General features: G+C 47.0%; 2 protein-coding genes across 6 annotated transcripts in view; one reads left to right on the top strand and one right to left on the bottom strand.

The window, feature by feature from the left end:
- The window catches only part of Lpin2 (lipin 2), a 77,070-nt gene extending 73,615 nt beyond the window's left edge, over positions 1–3,455 (top strand). For all 4 annotated transcript variants that reach the window (XM_046467438.2, XM_046467435.2, XM_046467436.2 and 1 more), the window contains one exon: positions 3–3,455. In XM_046467438.2, coding sequence (XP_046323394.1) covers positions 3–147 — 145 coding nt within the window. In that variant the 3' untranslated portion in view covers positions 148–3,455. The remainder of the gene's footprint in view (positions 1–2) is intronic.
- A 3,763-nt stretch (positions 3,456–7,218) lies between these two features.
- Positions 7,219–18,802, bottom strand: part of Emilin2 (elastin microfibril interfacer 2) — a 51,604-nt gene continuing 40,020 nt past the window's right edge. Inside the window, exons 5-8 of one of the 2 annotated variants that reach the window (XM_046467470.2) lie at positions 11,633–12,031; positions 10,278–10,310; positions 9,406–9,537; positions 7,219–8,279 (exon numbers count right to left, since the gene is read on the bottom strand). In XM_046467470.2, coding sequence (XP_046323426.1) covers positions 7,942–8,279; positions 9,406–9,537; positions 10,278–10,310; positions 11,633–12,031 — 902 coding nt within the window. In that variant the 3' untranslated portion in view covers positions 7,219–7,941. The remainder of the gene's footprint in view (positions 8,280–9,405; positions 9,538–10,277; positions 10,311–11,632; positions 12,032–18,802) is intronic. The other variant, XM_046467471.2, reaches the window with a different exon arrangement.

Below are 18,802 nucleotides of genomic sequence, written 5' to 3'. Positions count from 1 at the left end.
AGGTATCATAGGCTGAGTGAGCTTGTGGAGCATGTGTTCCCACTTCTCGATAAAGAACAGAATTCTGCCTTTTTGTGCCCAGAGTTCAGCTCCTTCTGCTACTGGCGAGACCCAATCCCTCATGTGGACCTGGATGACCTGGCCTGAAGTGGCACCTGTGGCAGGGGTAATGGGGAGGTGTAGTCACTCTCCTCACAGCAAGGAAGGTGACCTATCCTGTGGACAAGGATCCAGGGCTGACAGTGGGGCACCTTCTTTCTAGAACAGGGACAGGGCCCCTGGAGCTGGCACGACCACCCTCCTTCACCTTCCTAGGCTACTGCTCAGCCCTCGGAAGGAGAAGAGAGGGGCTCAGCCTGAGTTAAAGCCCTTGTGCTCTGTCACACATGGGCCTTCACACGTGCTTCCTGCGGAGTTGTATACTGGGCACTCCTTCAATTTTCATTAACTTAAAAGGAAGAAAACAGAAGTTAAAGAATGGACCAAAACGTTACACAAAGTAAAGTGTTAACAATTTCTACTGAGCAGTTGAGATTGTCTCTCTCTAACCAGGGCTTTCTTCAGAGGGTCCGGTCCATTGAACTGCCACAGATCCAGTTGTGATGCTGGCTAAAACTATCTGTGCACATCTTTCCGCTGGGTTCCTCCATTTCTGCACACTGAAACAGAATAGCTGCTCGCTGTGCCAAGTTGGGTGGGCCCCCAGGGCTTATGCACCAGAGCCACTGAACCCATACCCACCAACATGAACTTCTGGGGAGAAAATCCCCTTGGATAATCAGTTTCTTATCTGTGACTACTCTATGGTGAGAGGCCTTTAAGTTATTTCTTAGACATAGCTGAAGAATAGATTTATATTTGATGTCTGGAATAATAGTGGGATTTTGAGTTTCAAAACAAAGAACACCAACACAAAAATGCAAGTACACAGTTGCAGTAGGTCCTGGGGATAGCCCTTTTCTCTGTCCTTGTGCCTGTTGCCTGGCTTAGATGGGGCTTTAGGTATCTTGCTTTGGGACAGGATTTCTAAAATTCCATGCTTCAAATTAGTCAGGGAAGCACAATGAAGCTTGTGTAAAGGCCACTGGCCAGTAGTTTTGGCTTTGTCATCACAACCCTATGTTAAATTCTATAGAAACCATGTGAGAAAGGGGTCTTGGAGCTCCTGTTGAGCAATCAGCCCTTCAGCAGCGACCCCAGACCAACTCCTCTGGCAGCTGGGGCACTTATGTGGTTGGCAAGTGCAGAGACTACCCTTTGAGATCCCATGGGGACAGAGAGGTACTCATGCATTTGCACTAAAATATACATGGCAGCTGCATGGACTGGCTTGGTTGTAATGAGCTCGTATCACATGTGGGAATAGAGAGCAGCAGGGAAGGATTGTGTGCCAGAAGCCCCTCTGGTGTTGGTGATCAGCTGGGTGTTGACAGTCACTGTTAACATCGAGAGAACTGTTCAGGGCTTTCAGGGGACTTGAAATGGCCCCAGGGCAGAGCCCTCCATTGAGGAAGATGCAGGAAGCAGTGGTTCCTGAGCTGAGGGGGAGCTGCAGATGCTTTTAGGTAGTTTCATTTCCAACTCCTGTGTGTCCCTGTCATCTTCTCGGGGAACTTCTCTTGTTTTAGTTTGCTTTACCCAGAATAATACTGATCTAAAGTTGGAGAAACGGGTGATTATTTTTCCAGATTGGAGAGTTGAAAGGCCCTGACTGATTGCAGCCTTTTTTCCCTAGTGCTATTGGGTATGGAGGCACTGTTGAAACCCCTTGAACACAGTTCTCAGTGGCAAACTCTGGAGGCACATATTCCTAGAGAAGAGATGACACAGGCTTTCTCTAGTGCAAAACCTCCCCCTTAAATAGTGCTAAGGACTAATTGTCTAATGAGTTTATTTATATATAGTAAATAGGAGAACTAGGTTATGTTTATATGAAGTTCTGCCCAGTTAGTGAATTAAGATTTTAGTAAAATATCCATGCAGTTTTCTTATTTCCATAGATGCCACCAGTGTGTCCTTTCAACTGCCTTTGATTTAGAGGAAGAATGAGAGCTTTATGTGCTTAATCTGCGCTTAGTAGGACTTCTTTGCATATGTGTGGTACAGAAAATCTTAATATGCATCCTCTTTTTAGGTTGTCCTTCACAATTTTTGACTAGTTTTTCTTGACAAGCTCTTCTCCTTGGATATACAGGCCTTCTGAGAGGATCCAGCCTAGTATCTGGATCTCCCAGCCTGTGTTGAGGGTGGCTGGTTCTTCTGTCTCAGTGTCCACTAGCCCTAGACTTTGTTGCTGCAGATTGATCCAGTGGGTACATAGGCTAATGACCGTGAGTCTTTTTCCTTGTTTAAAGGAGTCCCTTTTGCTGAAAGTAGATGATTACTATTGCTGTAATGTTAAGAAAATATTAAGTTTGTGCTGAACATCCATTGCCATTTGGTACAAATGACATTTGTTCTTTCTGTGAAAGAGAGATGCCCTTGAGTGTGTTTGCACACAATCTCTTAGGATGGCGAGTTGAAGCATCAACCTCACGCTGGCTCAGTGACAAGCAACGTCACAAGGACAGCTGTAGGGAGATTGGGCTCTTCTAAGTCATTCTTGTCAGTTGCTCCATTGGTGACATGACCCCTTTCCCTCTTCCCATTTCAGTCTAACTTTAGTGTTTGCTCTGATATCATGTGTTAAAGCTTGTACTGCTGTGGAAGTTAATGTCTGCTCTCCGTCAGGCTCTGCGAGGTACATGTGTGGACTTGGAGCATGCACACTTAGCGCCATAGTCAGTAATGGTTCACTGTGTTCAAACACATCTACATAGAGTTTTCATTTGGAAAAAGAAACCTACTAGTTTGATGTCCTAAAACAAAAGCTGCTAAAAATCATAGGGAAACCAACTGAGGAGGAAAGGTGACTAAGTGACTGAAACGTGCTTCTGCCCTGAACAGCCCACTTGACCGTGGGCCTGCACACAGCCCTTCTCTAGTTGCTTTGAAGGTGAAGCAAGGCCTTTGAGAGAAGAAATGGTTAGAAAAAACATTAAGCACTTTCTCTTTTTGCAAGTTGGTGAAAACGGATTCATCCAGGGAGCTTTATCTTTTCAAGTATCATATTCACTCTGGGAAACCATGTTTTAGAGCATGCTGGGTTTTATTTAAAACTGGTTAAAATAAATGTTATTTCCAGGTGGAAAATGACTTTTGGTTTGGTTTGAGGGTAAGAAAGGGAGGGGACACTGCTCTTTAATTTAATAATTACGTTCAGCCAATGATGAAGTATTTGATTATTAGACAAAAATATCACTAATAAGTTTTCAGTTGTCTGAAATTAATTGTAAACATCAGTACAGTACTCTTTAGTTATGGTAAAGACATCTTAAGATGAATGGCTCGTATTTTGGTGCAGTGTTTGATGTTCAAAACAAAATGTTACAACAATAAACAAACATAAACTCTGAGTGCATTTGACTCTTTCTTTCAAGGGACAGTTAAATCATATTCTCTATACTTTTGCCAGAAATTGATAATTTCCATAAATTAGCATTTTGATCTTTTCTGACACTTAGACGATGCGTCTATGTGCTTATTTTTAAAACCTGATTCCAGAAGTGAAGCTACACTCATAGGAACTAACCTCTCTTGCTTTGTAGGTTCTGCCAGGAAGTGATTCATTCATACATATGTAATTTCTCTTGTAGTCTGGCTGGTGGACATATCAGCCCTTTAGAGTCCCCTAGGAGTTCTACTCAGTCCTGAACACCCCACCTTTCATTAAACCCTTCCTCAGGATTTGCCACTTAGCAGTCCTGATGTTTTCATTAGATCAGGGGGAGTCAAAGTGATCTTTGACCAAAAGCCCACATCCCACAGATTAAATCCTTTTCATCCTCTCAGATTGCTGCAGGGCAGCACATGTTGGATCACGGGTCTCTCCATCAGTGAGCTTTCAATTATCAAAAAACTTGGTATTTAATTCCTCTTTACTATGATAAGAGGGCAGGGTGACAGGAACTATGAGTCTTTAGGGTATACTTTGGGACTGAAAATGAAGAACTCAGAGACTGCAGCATCTCAGATTATAATGAGTACAGAAATCTCCTAAGAGCTTGTTAAAGTGCAACAGGTTTGAGGGTACCCGAGAGTCTGCATTTCTGGTTAGCTCCCAAGCTAACAAGTCGAGCTTTATTGCTGGTCTGGAGATGTCATTTTACTCAGCAAGGGTTAAATCAGCCTTAGTATTTTACAGATAAAGAAGCTGAGGCCCACAGAAACTAATAGTTACTCCTTTGTAGGCATTCATTATATCATTTTGTGCTACTGTTGCTTTGTAAGAGCCTGTTAGCAGTTGGATGTCAGGTGCAGGCTGCATCTACCTGAAGCTGAAAATGTGGGCAGTCCAGTAGCAGAGCTGCAGTACTGATTTCTTCGTGGCACCATGAGGATGATTTGAAGAGCTACACAGTGTAACTGTTACACCAGTTAATTTCTTGTCGTTATTGCATTTTCCCAGGCCTCTTGAATTCTTCTTGGAATTCCACAGGACTTCTTGGGCAATAATTAGACCACTTGAATGCATGACCCTGTGCACCATATGTGCCTAGACTTTGATTTGGGTCAAATGCTAGTGCATTGAGCAAGGTAGCCAACTATTCTGAATTACAAAGGTAGAGTGGATTAGTAATCTGTTAAATATGTTCCCTAATATCAGGAGAGGGAGCATTTTTTAGTACAGGAAATCTTATTTCACACAAAGCTAACAAACTCAGGGAATTGATTATTTCTGAGCTGGTACAGATTCTGAGCAGCACTGTCACCCTTCTTGAAGGAGACAAGTAATTAGTCATCCTTCATGAAAAATGATGCATGGGGGGTTACTTCCTAACCTTTGAGGGTGAGATTGGAGAAAGCATACCTGTCATCTCTTCCTGTCAGTGACAGAACTCAGGTCAGGGACCAAAGAACTGGTATATTGGCATGTTTTGTAATTACTGATTTCCAGGTGGCAAAAACTTAAGTTAAAAAACAAAACAAACAAACAAACAAAAAAAACACATTACTAGAAGGCCAAGGAGTTCAAGGATAGAGCACTTGCCTAGCATGTATAAGGTACTGGGTTCTGTTCTTTCCCCAGCAAAAAAAAAAAACAGACACACATTCACACTCCAGGTCCCTTAAGTAAGGGGTCAGCGGACATCCTTCCCTAAGCTTAGAGGCCCAGCTCAATTGTGGTTCTGTCACATCCTACACCCAGTGGAGTTTGCATGTGTCCTTTTTTCCTTCCCATCTTAGGAAGGCATAAGAAAAACATGAATGTTTAGAAAATGGATATGGGCAAAGCCATTTTCAGATCTACAGGTATGGACTTAGTCATGTCTCTGACCACAGATACCCCTTTCAAACTGCAAATAATTTGTGGGAAACTATTTAAAATATGGTAGTCATTGGGAAAGCTAAGTAATGTTGCTAATCTAGAAATAATTTCAAATACAAAGTCCATTGATTTGCATTCTTTAATGAGGCCATTTGGTAGTGTTCCGTGAGGGGGGAAAGTGTTTCAGTTAAGACTTGAGTACCTGGACCTTTTTCTCTGTAACAACTCTGATTTCAGAAGTTATAACCTCAGCTGGGGGTGTCATGGCACACATTCCTAGTCCCAGCCAATCGGGAGGCTGATTGGGAGAGTGGCTTGTGCCCAGGAATTCAGAACCAACTTGGACGGCATAGCAAAAACCCCTTAAAATTTTTTCTTAAGTCATAACCACCTTAGGTTTGATTAAGCCCTAGGATTTGGTTTGTACCTCTCATGCACAGCTTCAAGGGTATTGACTTCTTGAAGGGCCATGCTCTGAAACTGCCCTACCCGCCACCACAGCCTTTGAGCTCTCTTGACCCTGTTGTTTTCCATCTGTATGAAAAGACAAGCTCTTCCCTTATAATCTTGCTGTTACATGTGGCAGGGTCTAGCTTTCATCTCATTTTATCTTGAAATAAATGCAGGCTCCTGCTATAATTATGCTGCTTTGCCTGTCTTGGATGCACAGAGCTGAAATGCATGTATTTTGGTAAATGAGTCAAGTTGCACTGAGGATGACTAAGTTGTGTGTGATGCACTAGAAGCAGCCTGTGGAAGAGTAGACAATGCAGTTGTTACCTACCTTCTTTCTGGTTCCTGCTTTTCCATTGAGTGTTTGTCTCCTTTGGCACTGAAGTCTTTAGAAGGGGAGTGTGAGGAAAGAGGGTGTAAGCATGTGTGCCAACTGGGTTTTCCTGAAAACACTCCACTGCTTTGGTTTTTTTTTTTTTTTCCATGAGTCATTTCTAGGATAGCCAAGGATACACTGACAGCTGCTTTTAGCCAATTCACCAGCTGCAGAAACAGGGGAGAGAACGGCCATTCTTCCTCCCTTTCCTGGACAGAGGTCTGAATTATAGTCAGCAGCAAACCTTGAGTGCTTGTTCACTTCTCCCCAGCTGCAGTAGGGGATGAGTGCACTGAAGTGTGCAGTGGCCACCCTGTAATTTTCTTTGCAAACAGGCCTTGAAACACAAGGCATTTTTATAGCTCAAGAGCCTCTTCTGCCAGCTCAGTGCAGGCCAAGGACACTAAAGCTCTTGTTTCTCTCGTGTGCACCTTCCCCTGGCTTACTTGACTGACGAACACATCTTCCCAACCTGGTTAGCGGAATCCGCACTGTGCTAAAGGGTCTGGTGTGCCTACAGGTTTCTGGGGCGCTAGTCAAGTATTACTGCGCCTGGGCCTAGAACAGTGTGTGCTTACTTTGGGAAGATGCCCACCTTCTCAGATGATCTCAGCTTTCAGAAGTGATCAGTTTTGTGTTGAGCCTCTTGTTGCTTAGGAACCTTAAAGAGTTCATAAGCTATGTCTTGCCAGTGATCTGTGCAGTGAAGCAATGAGGATTTGGTCTCAGCCTGGGACCAAATCTGCTGATTATATGTGAGTTTCCAGTCTTCTGTGGAAGAGCCCTTCTTTAGCTGTGGGATCATGGCGAACCCAGACTTCCAAGCACAGCTAGTCTGCCTTTACAAGCCAAAGATAAAACCCAGGCATACAGCCTGGTTGCTCATAGATAAGTTTTATAGTAGAGACTAATTTATGCAAGATCATTCTACAGCAATTAAAAAAAAAAAAGTCAATTGCCTTTCAGTTTGCTTTTTAGCAGTAACTCCCAATCCGTAAGGCACCAGACTTAGAGAAGTAACTCAAAGTGGTTTTACATATTTATTGACACTCCCTGTCTTTGCACTTCAGTTGTACATGTCATCTAAGGAGCCCAACAAGTTTCATAAATAGTGTGTGGCACATCCCCTTTTGCAGTGGGGCCAGGGCCCAGTAAGCAGGGATGAGTCCCAGGCCATGGCAGCTAGCCAGGTAGGGAACAACCCAAACTGAACTCTGGGTCCCTGTACGGGGTGGCATGGGCCACGTTAGCACTTCAGTGTTTAAACTTTTCTCCCGCGTGTAGTTTACGGAGGAGGAGACTGCTGGCTACCCACCACCACCACCGCGCTCCCCACCTTCAGCCAGCTGCCGTTCCTCTCTAGCAGCAAGGCACCACCCCGCGGCCCTGCCCTCTGGGAAGCAGTGTAAACCTCCACAGGTAGCACCAGGTGTGTTCCCCAGGAACCTTGACGCGGAGCTGGAGGCTGGGAAGATGCAAGAGGGGAGCCGGATTGCAGGCAAGGGGGCTTTCCAAGTCTTCCAGTTGTCCAGTTAGAGTGACAGAAAAATAGGTGAACTCCTCACTACCTGTCTGCAAACTCTTAAGGTGTGGTGGCCCAACAGCGAGGTAAGGCCTTTATCTTAGGGGCAGGTGGAAGGATGTATGCAGAAAACTCTAGATCAGTGCTCCAGTTACATACATAAACTGAATATATTAAAGCTTCAGAGTTTTTACAACTATCTCTCCCCTCTCCCTGGCCACCCTAGAGGTGGGAAAGGAAAGGATATAAGAAAACCCCACTAAAGGTGGAGTACATTTCATCAAAGTCTGTATGGGCCAACCTGCCCCCAGTCACCACCACATTGACACCGTCTCCGGCCTTCAAGTGCACAACAAGGTGGAAGGCCCCTGGGCCGCCGCAAGTGTGCACAGCCCCTGGGGGTCGGTGGTACTCCAGGAATTCTCTCTTGTACCCGGCTGTGTGCAGCTGGGCCACACTGGCATTGGAGACTGAGAGAACGGCTTCCACGTAGGCATCCCGCTCAGGGGTGAGAGTAGCTGTGATCAGGTAGCGCCCATCGTAAGGAGCTGTGAAGATCCCTAGGGGGAGGAAGGCAGACAGGTGAGCTCATGTGACTCCTTCAAGGCGTGTGATGCTGCTGCACAGTCTCCCATGAACTGATCAGAAACTTAAAAAAGCCTGGGGTACCTGGAGTTCTGTTTCTCCGAGTTCTGCAGGGGGCTTCTATGCCCTCACAACAGGGGATTCGCTGAATAGTGACCAGGTGGGCCAGTGTGAGGACAGTGGCTAAAAATTACCAAAAGGCAATCAAGTCCCTCTCCAATAGCTTACAAGCAGTGCCCCTCAGGAGCACCACGTCCACATCAAATAACTACTGCCAGTGGCACCAAGGCTGGTTGGAAAAGGACCACAACCTCACGCCACCTGCCCTGTGGGCTCTTCCCTGGCCTGGTTGGCTCAGGCATGCCAGGAAACCATGCTTCTCTTGGGATTGCCCAGTGGTCCAGACAGGCAAGCAAACCTGGGTGGACAGTGGTGGGCTGATGAGAAAGGCCCTTCCCTTCATACAGAGGAAAAGGAGATCCCCACGCAGGGTCCCATGGAGGAAAGGAAGGCGGATGGCGCTGTCAGGAAGCCTGAGGGGAGCTCCATCCCCACTATCCTCACAGGGTTCCCCAAAATAACCCAGGGCTGAGGGCATGGGGACAATGCAGGCACTGCAGACAGACTCTGAAGTATACATTTTTAAGTAATTCTGTTTACAGTATGAGACCCAAATGCCAGAATCCTCCCCTTCTGGAGAGAACACAGCCCCATTCTTAGCTCTGTTCATCATAAACAAGATTCTGGAGGAAGCCTATTGCTTGCCAAGTTCCAGGGGGGTTAGAGTGACTGTCAGATGTGGAGAAAGAGTGGTGGTGCTCCGTGGCCACTAGAGGACAGCTGGGAGGGAACTGGTCACAGTGCAATAGGCCAGGGCTGTCAGAGCGTTCTTAAGTACCATACAAAAATGAATGACCCTTCAGTGATGAGGGGCCAGCATGCTGACCTCATGACTAGAGAACGTGGCTGCTCACTCGCCTCCCACAGTACTGGGCAGAGCCGCACATGCCCAGGGTGAACTCCCTGACCCCACAGGAGTGGGAGCACCCCACCTGCACTGGGGTAAGAGGAGGCAGCACCACATTCCCTGCAAGTACTCACCAGTTTGGGGGTTATAAACATCCCCGTCATTTACCAGCACCTTGTTGAAGAGGACAACGCCACTGTCACTGGGGAAAGGCTTCTGGGTAAGCCCAGCAGAAAAAGACACCAGAGCAGGCCCTGGAACCCCTGCTGGAGGAGAGGGGATGTCAACACAATGACAGTTTCCAGGGAGGGGGGTCTATCTGGAGCAGGGACAGGTGTCAGGGCCAGAAAATCAGGCCTATGTCCCAGGACCATTTTATTCATCTGAAAGTGGCAAAGTACCCAAGTGCCAGAAGGTCACCCTCATCTGTGATCAGCAGTCAGCTAAGGAAGCCTGGGATTGGACTGGCTCTGGTTAGAAGGATGAGAGAGAGACTGTGTGTGTGTGTGTGTGTGTGTGTGTGTATACACGCGCGCATGTGTGCAAGACAGGTAGACTATGACCATGAGAGTGACTAACTGCATGTGTGAGGAAGACAGGTATACGCATGTGTAAAACTGCTTATAAGCTAGGGGCAGGTTCTGGGTGCATAGAAAGAATCATTTAGGGAGCTAGTTACTTATTAATGAGCCCATAAAGCCTGGGCCCCCAGGAAGCTCATCAGGACCACCCAGGGCACGGGCCCACCCAGTGATCCCCTTGGGAAACTGAGCTGGGATGATGTAGGGTGGAAAATTCCTTGTGTTGGAGCTGCCTTCGAGCCTCTCTGAAGGGTTCGGTCCACTGCAGTCAGCAGGGGCCTGCCCTGCTGCTGTGGGTGTGCAAGGGCCGGGCGGGCCCTAAGCTCCGCTCATGCTAACAGCCCAGGGAGGAAGCAGGAGTACAGAGCAGCGTAGAGGCTACAGAGGACCATCCTTTTTTCTGCCCTGTCTCTGAGCAGACGTACCTGGGGAGGCTACAGGAGGTGACTTGGGGTATCCTGAAACACAAGAGAAAGGAATGTCAAGACCTGAAACAGTAACTCATTTTGCTGAGTCCCTTTTTCCTCCCTGCCAACGTGTTCTACTTGATTCTCTATTACTAATGAAACAGACACAGCAAGGAAATCTATCCTGAGAGCTGCCCTCTCAGATCTGGAAGCACATTTGCACACTCCTGGCCCTGCTTCCTCACCAGCCTGCCTAGCCCTAGACAGGCCAGAGGGCCCTGAGAGCAAGCCAGCTGCAGGAATCCAAAGAGAAAGGTGGGGCGCTGGGGCCTTGGGGTCAGACCAGGGAGGCCTTCAACTGGACTGACTGCGTGGACAGCTGGGCAGGGGCCTGCAGACATGGATGGATTAAAAAACAGCCCAGCAGAATATAGTCACCCATGACACACGGAACTAATGGAAGACCAACATCTTAGAAAAGGCAACTGCGATCACTGTAGCTCAGGAGGCTGAGAAGGAACGGGGAAAAGGAGAGCTAGGGAGAGACTCAGCAGTGACCCAGGCAGCCACCATGTTTCGCTGGTCATGTGTGCACTAGGCCGTCACTAACAGGGACCAACCCCAACTCTGGCCATGATCAGGTGCCCCTGAAGGTCAGCCTGGTCCCAGAGGGGACCAGGAATGTCTATGGAAGCCGACATCATCTGCCCCCTCTGTTTCCTCACCTGTAACAGCCCCCAGGAGGGCTGGGGGCTGGAGACCTGGCACTGGGGAAGGAGCCCAGAATGCTCACTCCTTTTTTCTTCGTGCCTTAACTCTGACTACACCATCACCAGGACAGTAACAGCAGTGACACGACACGTGTGGCACGCTCCGCAGCCAAGTCCTTTGCTCTTTCATTCTCACCCTAATCCCCTGAGATTCTGTTGCCATCCTCCCTTGGCATTGAAGGAACTAAATTTTAGGGACACTGAATGCCAGGTCCCAGGACTGTGGCGAGGCTGCCTCCCACTCTGCTGTGCCCCTAATGGTCTTTGCCCCGAGCAGGCTCACTAAACTTGGTTTCTGGAGACCTCTCCTGCTGGGAAGCCCAGTGAGCTGCCCCTGTGGAACAGACAGTCCAACCCCTGAGATGATGACATTTCTAAGTATAATTTTCTTTGCTGTCCCTGGAGTGTCCCAGCCAACATTAGTTAGATTAGCATAAATCACCCCCCTCTGGTCCTTGACATTATTGCAAGCTTCTTTCTGAACCTGTCCCGCTAAATCTGGGACCCTAAACCCACTTGGGGCCAGGCAGCACACCCACCCCTGTACCCCAAGGCTCAGGTGATCTGCAGCCGTCCCCTGTGCCTTCTCTGTGATAGGCTCACCTGGTGCTCCTGCGTAGCCTTCTGCGCTGGGGATGGCCTCCTGTCCCGTCTGGCCATCCACACCCTGGGGCAGGCCCCTTCCTGACACGCCCATCCTTCCCGGAGGCCCAGCCTCTCCAGTCTCCATTAGGACCCCGGTGGAGCCAGGCAAGAAAGGCAGCCCTGTCCAGCCAGGTCGAGCTGGTGGGGGCAGTGGCTCTTCTGGGGGCCACAGCTGCGGGGGTCTCTTGGGCAGCACTGGCCGTTGGCCTGTGTGCAGTCGTCTTGCGGGGTCCTCCGGTGATGGCCGTGTTGGCTTGGGCTGTGGCAGTTCAGTGGGGGCTTCCGACGGCAAGGGCCTTGCAGGCACCTGTGGGGCCTTTGGGGCCAGGGGCTGGGGCGTTTCTGAGGGCTCCTCCGCTGAGCATTAAGAGAAAGAAACACAGGGTTAAAAAATCTCCAAGTCATTGCTGGTCTCAGGTCTGTGAGGGACTTTGCTTAGTCTCCAACACAAGCTAGTCTCAGGAGCATCAGCCACGTGGCTAGAGCATTGTCCCCACCAGGACATCCAAGACAGCACCACAGCTTGGGGCAGTTTGCCTCACATCTGAAGAAGCTACGGTTAAGCTGCCTTCAGGTCACCCTAAGAAGCCAGCTGGGACCCTCTGCCCAACACAAAAGGATTTCTGCCTCTCCTGTGCAGACAGAGGCACTCTCCAAAATGGCATCCTGCTTGTTCGTTTAGGTAAACGAACAGATTTCACTCCATGCTTATGCCATGAGGTATCACAGGTTACAAATTAAAGGAACCTGAACCCACTGGCCACCTTAGTCTCCAACACAAGCTAGTCTCAGGGTCAGCTGATTGTTGAGGAACTCTGCTGTGGTGACCCCACATCTATCCCCAGCCAGTGATCTATGCATATTTCAGGGAACCCCTCTCTGCAGTTGACATAGATCCAAAGGAGCAGGCATGCCCACTTGTCTCACCACACCCTGTGGATTACCAGTGGAAGGAATTTCCCACAGAGGAACCTCCTGATTCACATTTCTCTTTTTGAGATGGTCACTGTGACTCATCCAGAAGCTGCCGCCCATTTCTTCTCCAAATACATTCTCAGAACCAACCTTCCAGGAACCCATTCCCGAGCACCCCTCTAAAAATAACCAGTCTGACTGAGATTCCATTTGCAAAGGGAAAACAAACACCCACCTCCTCTGTTTGGTCCTGCGATGCCCCAGGTTCCAAAGCTGCATAATCACAGCTGGGCAACAGTGATTGTGTTGTGGCCCAGTGTCTAGAGTGAGCATTCTCTAAGGTAAATATGGCAGATCAAATGCATGCTCCCCTCCACCCACAGCCAGGTTCCCAGACCACCCCTAGAGAGGTTATTTCTCAAACAGCCTTTCCTAACCCATGTTTCATGTTGAGAATTAAGCCCTACAGAAAACGATTTGATCATTGTCTCTGTTCTCCCAAGGATGGTACTGAGCTAATTCCATTCTATGTACCAAAAAGTTCACTCATTACATACAACAGAATGGCTTCTGTCACTGAGAAGGTCTGGGTGTGATAGAAAAACCAAGGCACGGGCTGGGGCTGTAGCTCAGAGGTAGAGCGCCCGCCTTGCACATATGAGGCACTGGGTTCGATCCTCAGCACCACATAAAAATAAAGATATTGTGTCCAACTCCAATTAAAAAAAAATTCAAAAAAAAAAAAAACAACACTGAGGCAGAAGGAGTATAGACATGGGGACACTGGTATAAAAGCACTAAGTCAAAGTATATACACTGAATAGACCCCTTCTCCTGCTCAGCCCTGAAGACACTTGCTCATACCTCTGATCAGTTCTTCAGAATTGCCCCTGAAATGGAATCTAGTCATGAAACCCTATTTAGAGTTCACTGTTAAAGATGAACCAAGTAAGGGTCACCTGGAATTTGAGGAAAGCCACCAGTATGAAACAGAACAAAACAAGCTATCTAAACAACTAGTGAAACGGAACTCGCCTAGCACGTGTGAGGCACTGGGTTCCATCCTCAGAGCCACATAAAAATAAATAAATAAACAAAATAAAGGTATTGTGTCCATCCACAACTAAAATATAAATTAAAAGAAATAAGAATATGATGAGCCTTTGCAGATTAGAATTATGTTTGCCAAAATAAGAAAGTCTGATAAAAGGGTTGATAGACAAAATCAAGGAAATCTTTCAGAAGGTAGAACAAAATGATGGACAGGAGGAGGAAACCATAAGAAAATTATCACGTGGTGGTGGGGGCCTGGGGTTGTGGCTCAGTGGTAGAGTGCTTGCCTAGCACGCGCAAGGCACTGGGTTCGATCCTCAGCACCACATAAATGTAAAATAAAGATATTCTGTCCTCCTGAAACTTAAGAATAAACATTAAAAAAAAAGAAAAGAAAATTATCGGATAGTCTTTCTAGAAAAAGATCAGAAAAACTGTAGAGTAGGGGTGGGGGGGTGGTAAGGAGAGAATGAATTTCCCAGAACTGAAGAAAATTAAAGATCCTAGCATCATTGTTGAATAAAAAGTCTAAGTGCTATGGTTTGAATGTCCCATACAAAACTCAGGTTGAACTTAATCCCCAATGCAACAGGGGTGGAGGTGGGGCACAGCGCCAGGTGTTCAGGTCATCGGGTTCTCAACCTTACAGCAGGTGAATGTGATGGGAGTGAGTTATCTCCAGAGCAGGTTGTTATAAAGTGAGCTTATCCCCTTTGTGATTCTCTCATTCCCATGAGTTTGCTTGCCTCTTTGCCCTTTGAACATTGAGGCCCTCACCAGATGCCAGTATCATGTCCTAGGACATCCCACCTCCAGATTTGTGAGAAATCTCTTCTTTATACATTACCCAGTCTCTGGTATTCTATTATGGCAACACAAGAAGACTAAAACACCACAGCATATTCAGAACACTGAAGATAAAGAAAAGATACTTCGGGCTGGGCTGTAGCTAAGTAGTAGAGTGCCAGCCTTGCACATATGAGGCACTGGGTTTGAGCCTCAGCACCACAAAAGCAATAAATAAAGATATTGTGTCCACCTACAACTAAAAAAATATTAAAAAAGAAAAGAAAAGATACCACAAACTTTCAAAAGAAAACACATAAAAAGTACAAACCACAAGGGCATCATCAAGCTCTTCAACAACACTGTGGAAAACCAGAAGTTAAAAGGACAATGCCTTCAAATATTGAAGGAACATAATTATTAACTTTAAATTCTATACCTAGCCAAAATACCCATCAATCATGAGAGCAAAATAAAGACATTTTGGGTTGAGGTTGTGGCTCAGTGGTAGAGCCTAGCACGTGTGAGGCACTGAGTTTGATTCTCAGCACCACATTTAAAAAATAAATAAATAAAGGTATTGTGTCCATCTACGACTAAAATAAGTAAATAAATGAAGACATTTTCAGAAACGCAATAGTTTAAAAGAAAACAGAACAAAACCCCTCAAAAGCGCCCTTTTCTTTAAAAGCTATTCCAAGTTCAAAGTATTAGACAAAAGGGGAATGAAGGGAAGGGAGGAGGGATAGGAATAGGAAAGGCAGTGGAATGGATCTGACATAATGAATCTGACATGCACATATATGCATAGACCAGAGTGAATCTCACCATCGTGCACAACCACAAGACTGGAATCCTAAGTAGAATAAGATATATTCCATGCTTGTATAAATATATCAAAATAAATTCTATTGTCATATATAACTACAAAAAAAAGTTTAAAAATACTAAAAAAGAAAAAAAAACAATTGAAACTATTTTCCACTGAAATAAAGGAGTCAGCCATGAAAAAGAGTCAGAAAGAGGGTCTCACACCAAAAAAAAAGGTGCAAGCTGTTTCTTGAAGAACAACTAGTGAAAGCAGTTTCAGATTGAAAGCCTTAGAGTCAATCTAGAAAAATGACGGACCCAGATTGGATCAGAAAGAATTCCAGAAATGAGGTTTCCAATTTTTTTAAAAAAACGGAATTGGCCAAATGGCCTGATAAGTTTTATGGCAGATAAAATTATACTGAGAGGCTGTTGGGAGAATGGGAAGAATCCAAAATAGATATATAAAATCTAAGCAAGTACTGACTGCTAACTCGGAAAAGCAGTTAAAGAATGCAATGTGACCATGGGGAGCTATGGTGCTCCTAATAGCATAAATATTGAAAATTGATTTATGGTAGTATAACCACTTTGGAGTTGGGAGGAGAGGAAGCCAATATAAAATGTCTAAAGTTGATAAGTCAATTTAGAAGTAAAGAGGTAAATATCAAGGGGGGCAGGGAGGAACACCTGGAAAAGTCGTAGAAGGGAAATGGGGTGTGGGGGGTTAGGTTTCAGTATCAGCTTCTCAGTGCTATTTTACCTCTTCATATAAAATTTAATTGTAGGAGACACTCACAAGGGCCAGTTTCCACTCTTTCGCCTCCAACTCAAGCATGCTTGAGTGTGTTCCTTGTCTGTCTTCTTTGCTCCCCTCATTTGCCACCGCCTGCCCCCAGCTCAGCAGCTGCCTTCCTCCCCGGCACACACACTTCCACCCCAGCCCCGAGCCCCAACACCTCCCTTCTCTTCTTGGATTTGCTCCAACCAACATTGCTCCTCTCTTTTCAATCATTTTTCCTTCCTCCATTCTGGTTCCTTCCTGGCTCTTTAGCCCAAGTTTATGTACCTCCATCCAAATTTTTAAAATACCTTTTCCTCAGTCCTACAACCCTGAATGAATTGCGATCAGCAAAATATCTTAAAATAGCTAAGCACGGCCAAGTGTGGTGGTGCACGCCTGTAACCTCTGCAGCTCCGGAGGCTGAGGCAAGGGGATTGCAAATTCGAGGCCAGCCTCAGCAACTCAGTAGATCCTGTCTCAAACTAAAAAATAAAACGGGAGGGGGATGTAGCTCAGTGGTGAAGCCCCTCTGGGTTCAATCCCCAGTACCAAAAATTTAAAAACAAATAAATTAAAAACAAATGGCAAAGTACAGGCCCCTCAGATGGGTCCTCATTCACCAAATCTCCTAATCAGTATTCTATCAGAAATCCGCCATGGCTCTCCCCATCTCCCCTTCTAGTCCTCCATCTCCTGACACTGAGTCCCTCACCTCCTTTGGCAATAGCTACCTCGCTGGTGCCCAGCTCTCATCTGCCTTTTCCTGGCTTTATGTGTTTCCTTCTGCTGTGAACTCCCCCCTAAAATAGCCTCTTCCAGCCCCCAAGCCTGAAATCCTAGTTCAAATACCACTTCCTCCATGAAGCCCTCTTGGATCTGCGCAGCAAGCCCTGAGCAAGCTTCTCTCTGAACCAGCAAAAATTGGGGCCTCCAGAGACTGTTGATTTTGTGTATTTTTCTTCTCCGGCTGTCTGGTGATTATACATCTTAATTATCTTTCATCCCCAGGGCTTGGCACAGAGCCTAGTACATGACATTGAGCAACTGAAGGGTTTGGTAAATAAAAGGAGGCTGAAAATATGACAGGTACTATGGGTCATGGCCCAATTGCTCTCAGCCATTAAATTGGGCACTTGAATCTTGCCCAAAATCATTGCCATTCTGGGGTCCCACTGGGGGCAGCACACATGGGACAATTTTTTTTTTTTTTAAATATTCATCACTCTCTCAACACCAAAGCTTATCACACCAAGTGGAAGGCAGAGAACAAAAAGAATGAACCAAGATACTGTCCAGGCCCCCAACCCTCCAGTCATCACCCCCAGCCCCGGCCTCTCCCAGCCCAGGCCCCACCCACAGCGTCACGTGGCGCTCCAGCACAGACAGTCATTACCAAGTCACAACAAAGACTGGACAGTGATTCTGGAAGGATCCCTCTCCGTGGCTGACTGCTGCACAGAACACATGGTTCCAATTCACGGAGTGACCATTTGAATCCAACTCTTCGCAGGAGCCAAGTGTGACTCCCTGCGGGACATAATGCCTGAGGAATGAAGAGTCAGGGGCAGATCGGCCCCGAGGTACCTGGCCTGGCTGCCAAGAGGTGGGGGGCTCATGCCACCACAAGCAGGCAGGAGGGACCTGACCCCCAGCACTGGCTCCAACCCCTCTTCTCTGAAGCTCCTATTAAAAGACAATTTCAAAGAAACCTGCTCCCAACAAGTGCCCTGAGGAGCTGGGCTGTGGGAGGACCTGGGGGCATGGGGTTAGCCCTGCACCTGGCAACTGGGGGGTGTCTAGTCGATGAACAAGGAGCTGGGGACAAGGGCCAGCCTACACTGTTAGGGTCTGTGTTTGAGGCTGAAATCTCTCAAGTTATCAACCTTATCCATGCAATGGGCTCACCCTGCTGTGTCCTCCTGTCACCAGGCAGAATTCAACGCCCATCAGACAAAGTGAGGGATGTGAGGCATTCTGCTAACTGTAAAGCACTGTTCAGGTGTCAAGTGTAATCCATCCGAGGTCCAGTGGAGGTCAGACCATCTCCCTAGCATCTAAAGGGTGTCTCTGCCAAGCAAATGCTGCAACTGGAGTATTTTAAAAACGCTGATCCAGGCTTGAAAACAAAAATCCACCAAAATGCTGAGCAACAGAACACCGAGTGGGGGCCATGGGATGCTTTCAGGGAAGTCAGCCACACCAGTGGCAGAGCCCCAGTTCCTGGGAGGAAACCCCAGCCATCATGCCCTGGGCATGAGAAGCACCTGCCTCATCAAGAAATCAGAGAAACGGGGGCTGAAGGGACCCCGGGTGAGGAAGACTGGCCAGGAAGTGGCCGATAAGTCAGCCTGACAGGTGGGCATGCAAAAGGCCCCTCAGGGCTGAGAAGCAGCTCTTCAGAGAACCTGGATTGTTCTCTCGACAACACAGGAAGGGAAGCTTAGATGCATTGGAATAATCCACCAGGAGAAGTGGCCAACTCAAGGCTTTTTGCTGTGATTGGAATGAAGAGAAAAACAAAAAACAAAAAACAAAAAACCTCTCTCTGGCTGCATCACAAAAGGGACTGCTCTTCCTCAAGAGCAGAGACTGCACAGGCCATGCTGTAAAACACCAGTCCAGACGTGCCAACCTTGAAACCCCGTGGAACGGAATAGGCTAGCTAGGGAATGCAGATCTCAGTTTGTGCAAAGTAGGAACTAGAGAACGTTGAAATAGCAAGACAGCCTTGGCCAAGATCTCCACCAAGACGTTGGAACTGGAAAGAGCGTTGCTATCAC

Source organism: Marmota monax, unplaced genomic scaffold (assembly GCF_021218885.2).
Source record: "Marmota monax isolate L192 unplaced genomic scaffold, Marmota_monax_Labrador192_F-V1.1 WCK01_AAM20220418_F8-fsc00103, whole genome shotgun sequence".
NCBI lineage: Eukaryota > Metazoa > Chordata > Mammalia > Rodentia > Sciuridae > Marmota > Marmota monax.
The sequence above is the reverse complement of the archived record's forward strand: the minus strand, read 5'-3'. Positions and strand labels throughout refer to the sequence as shown.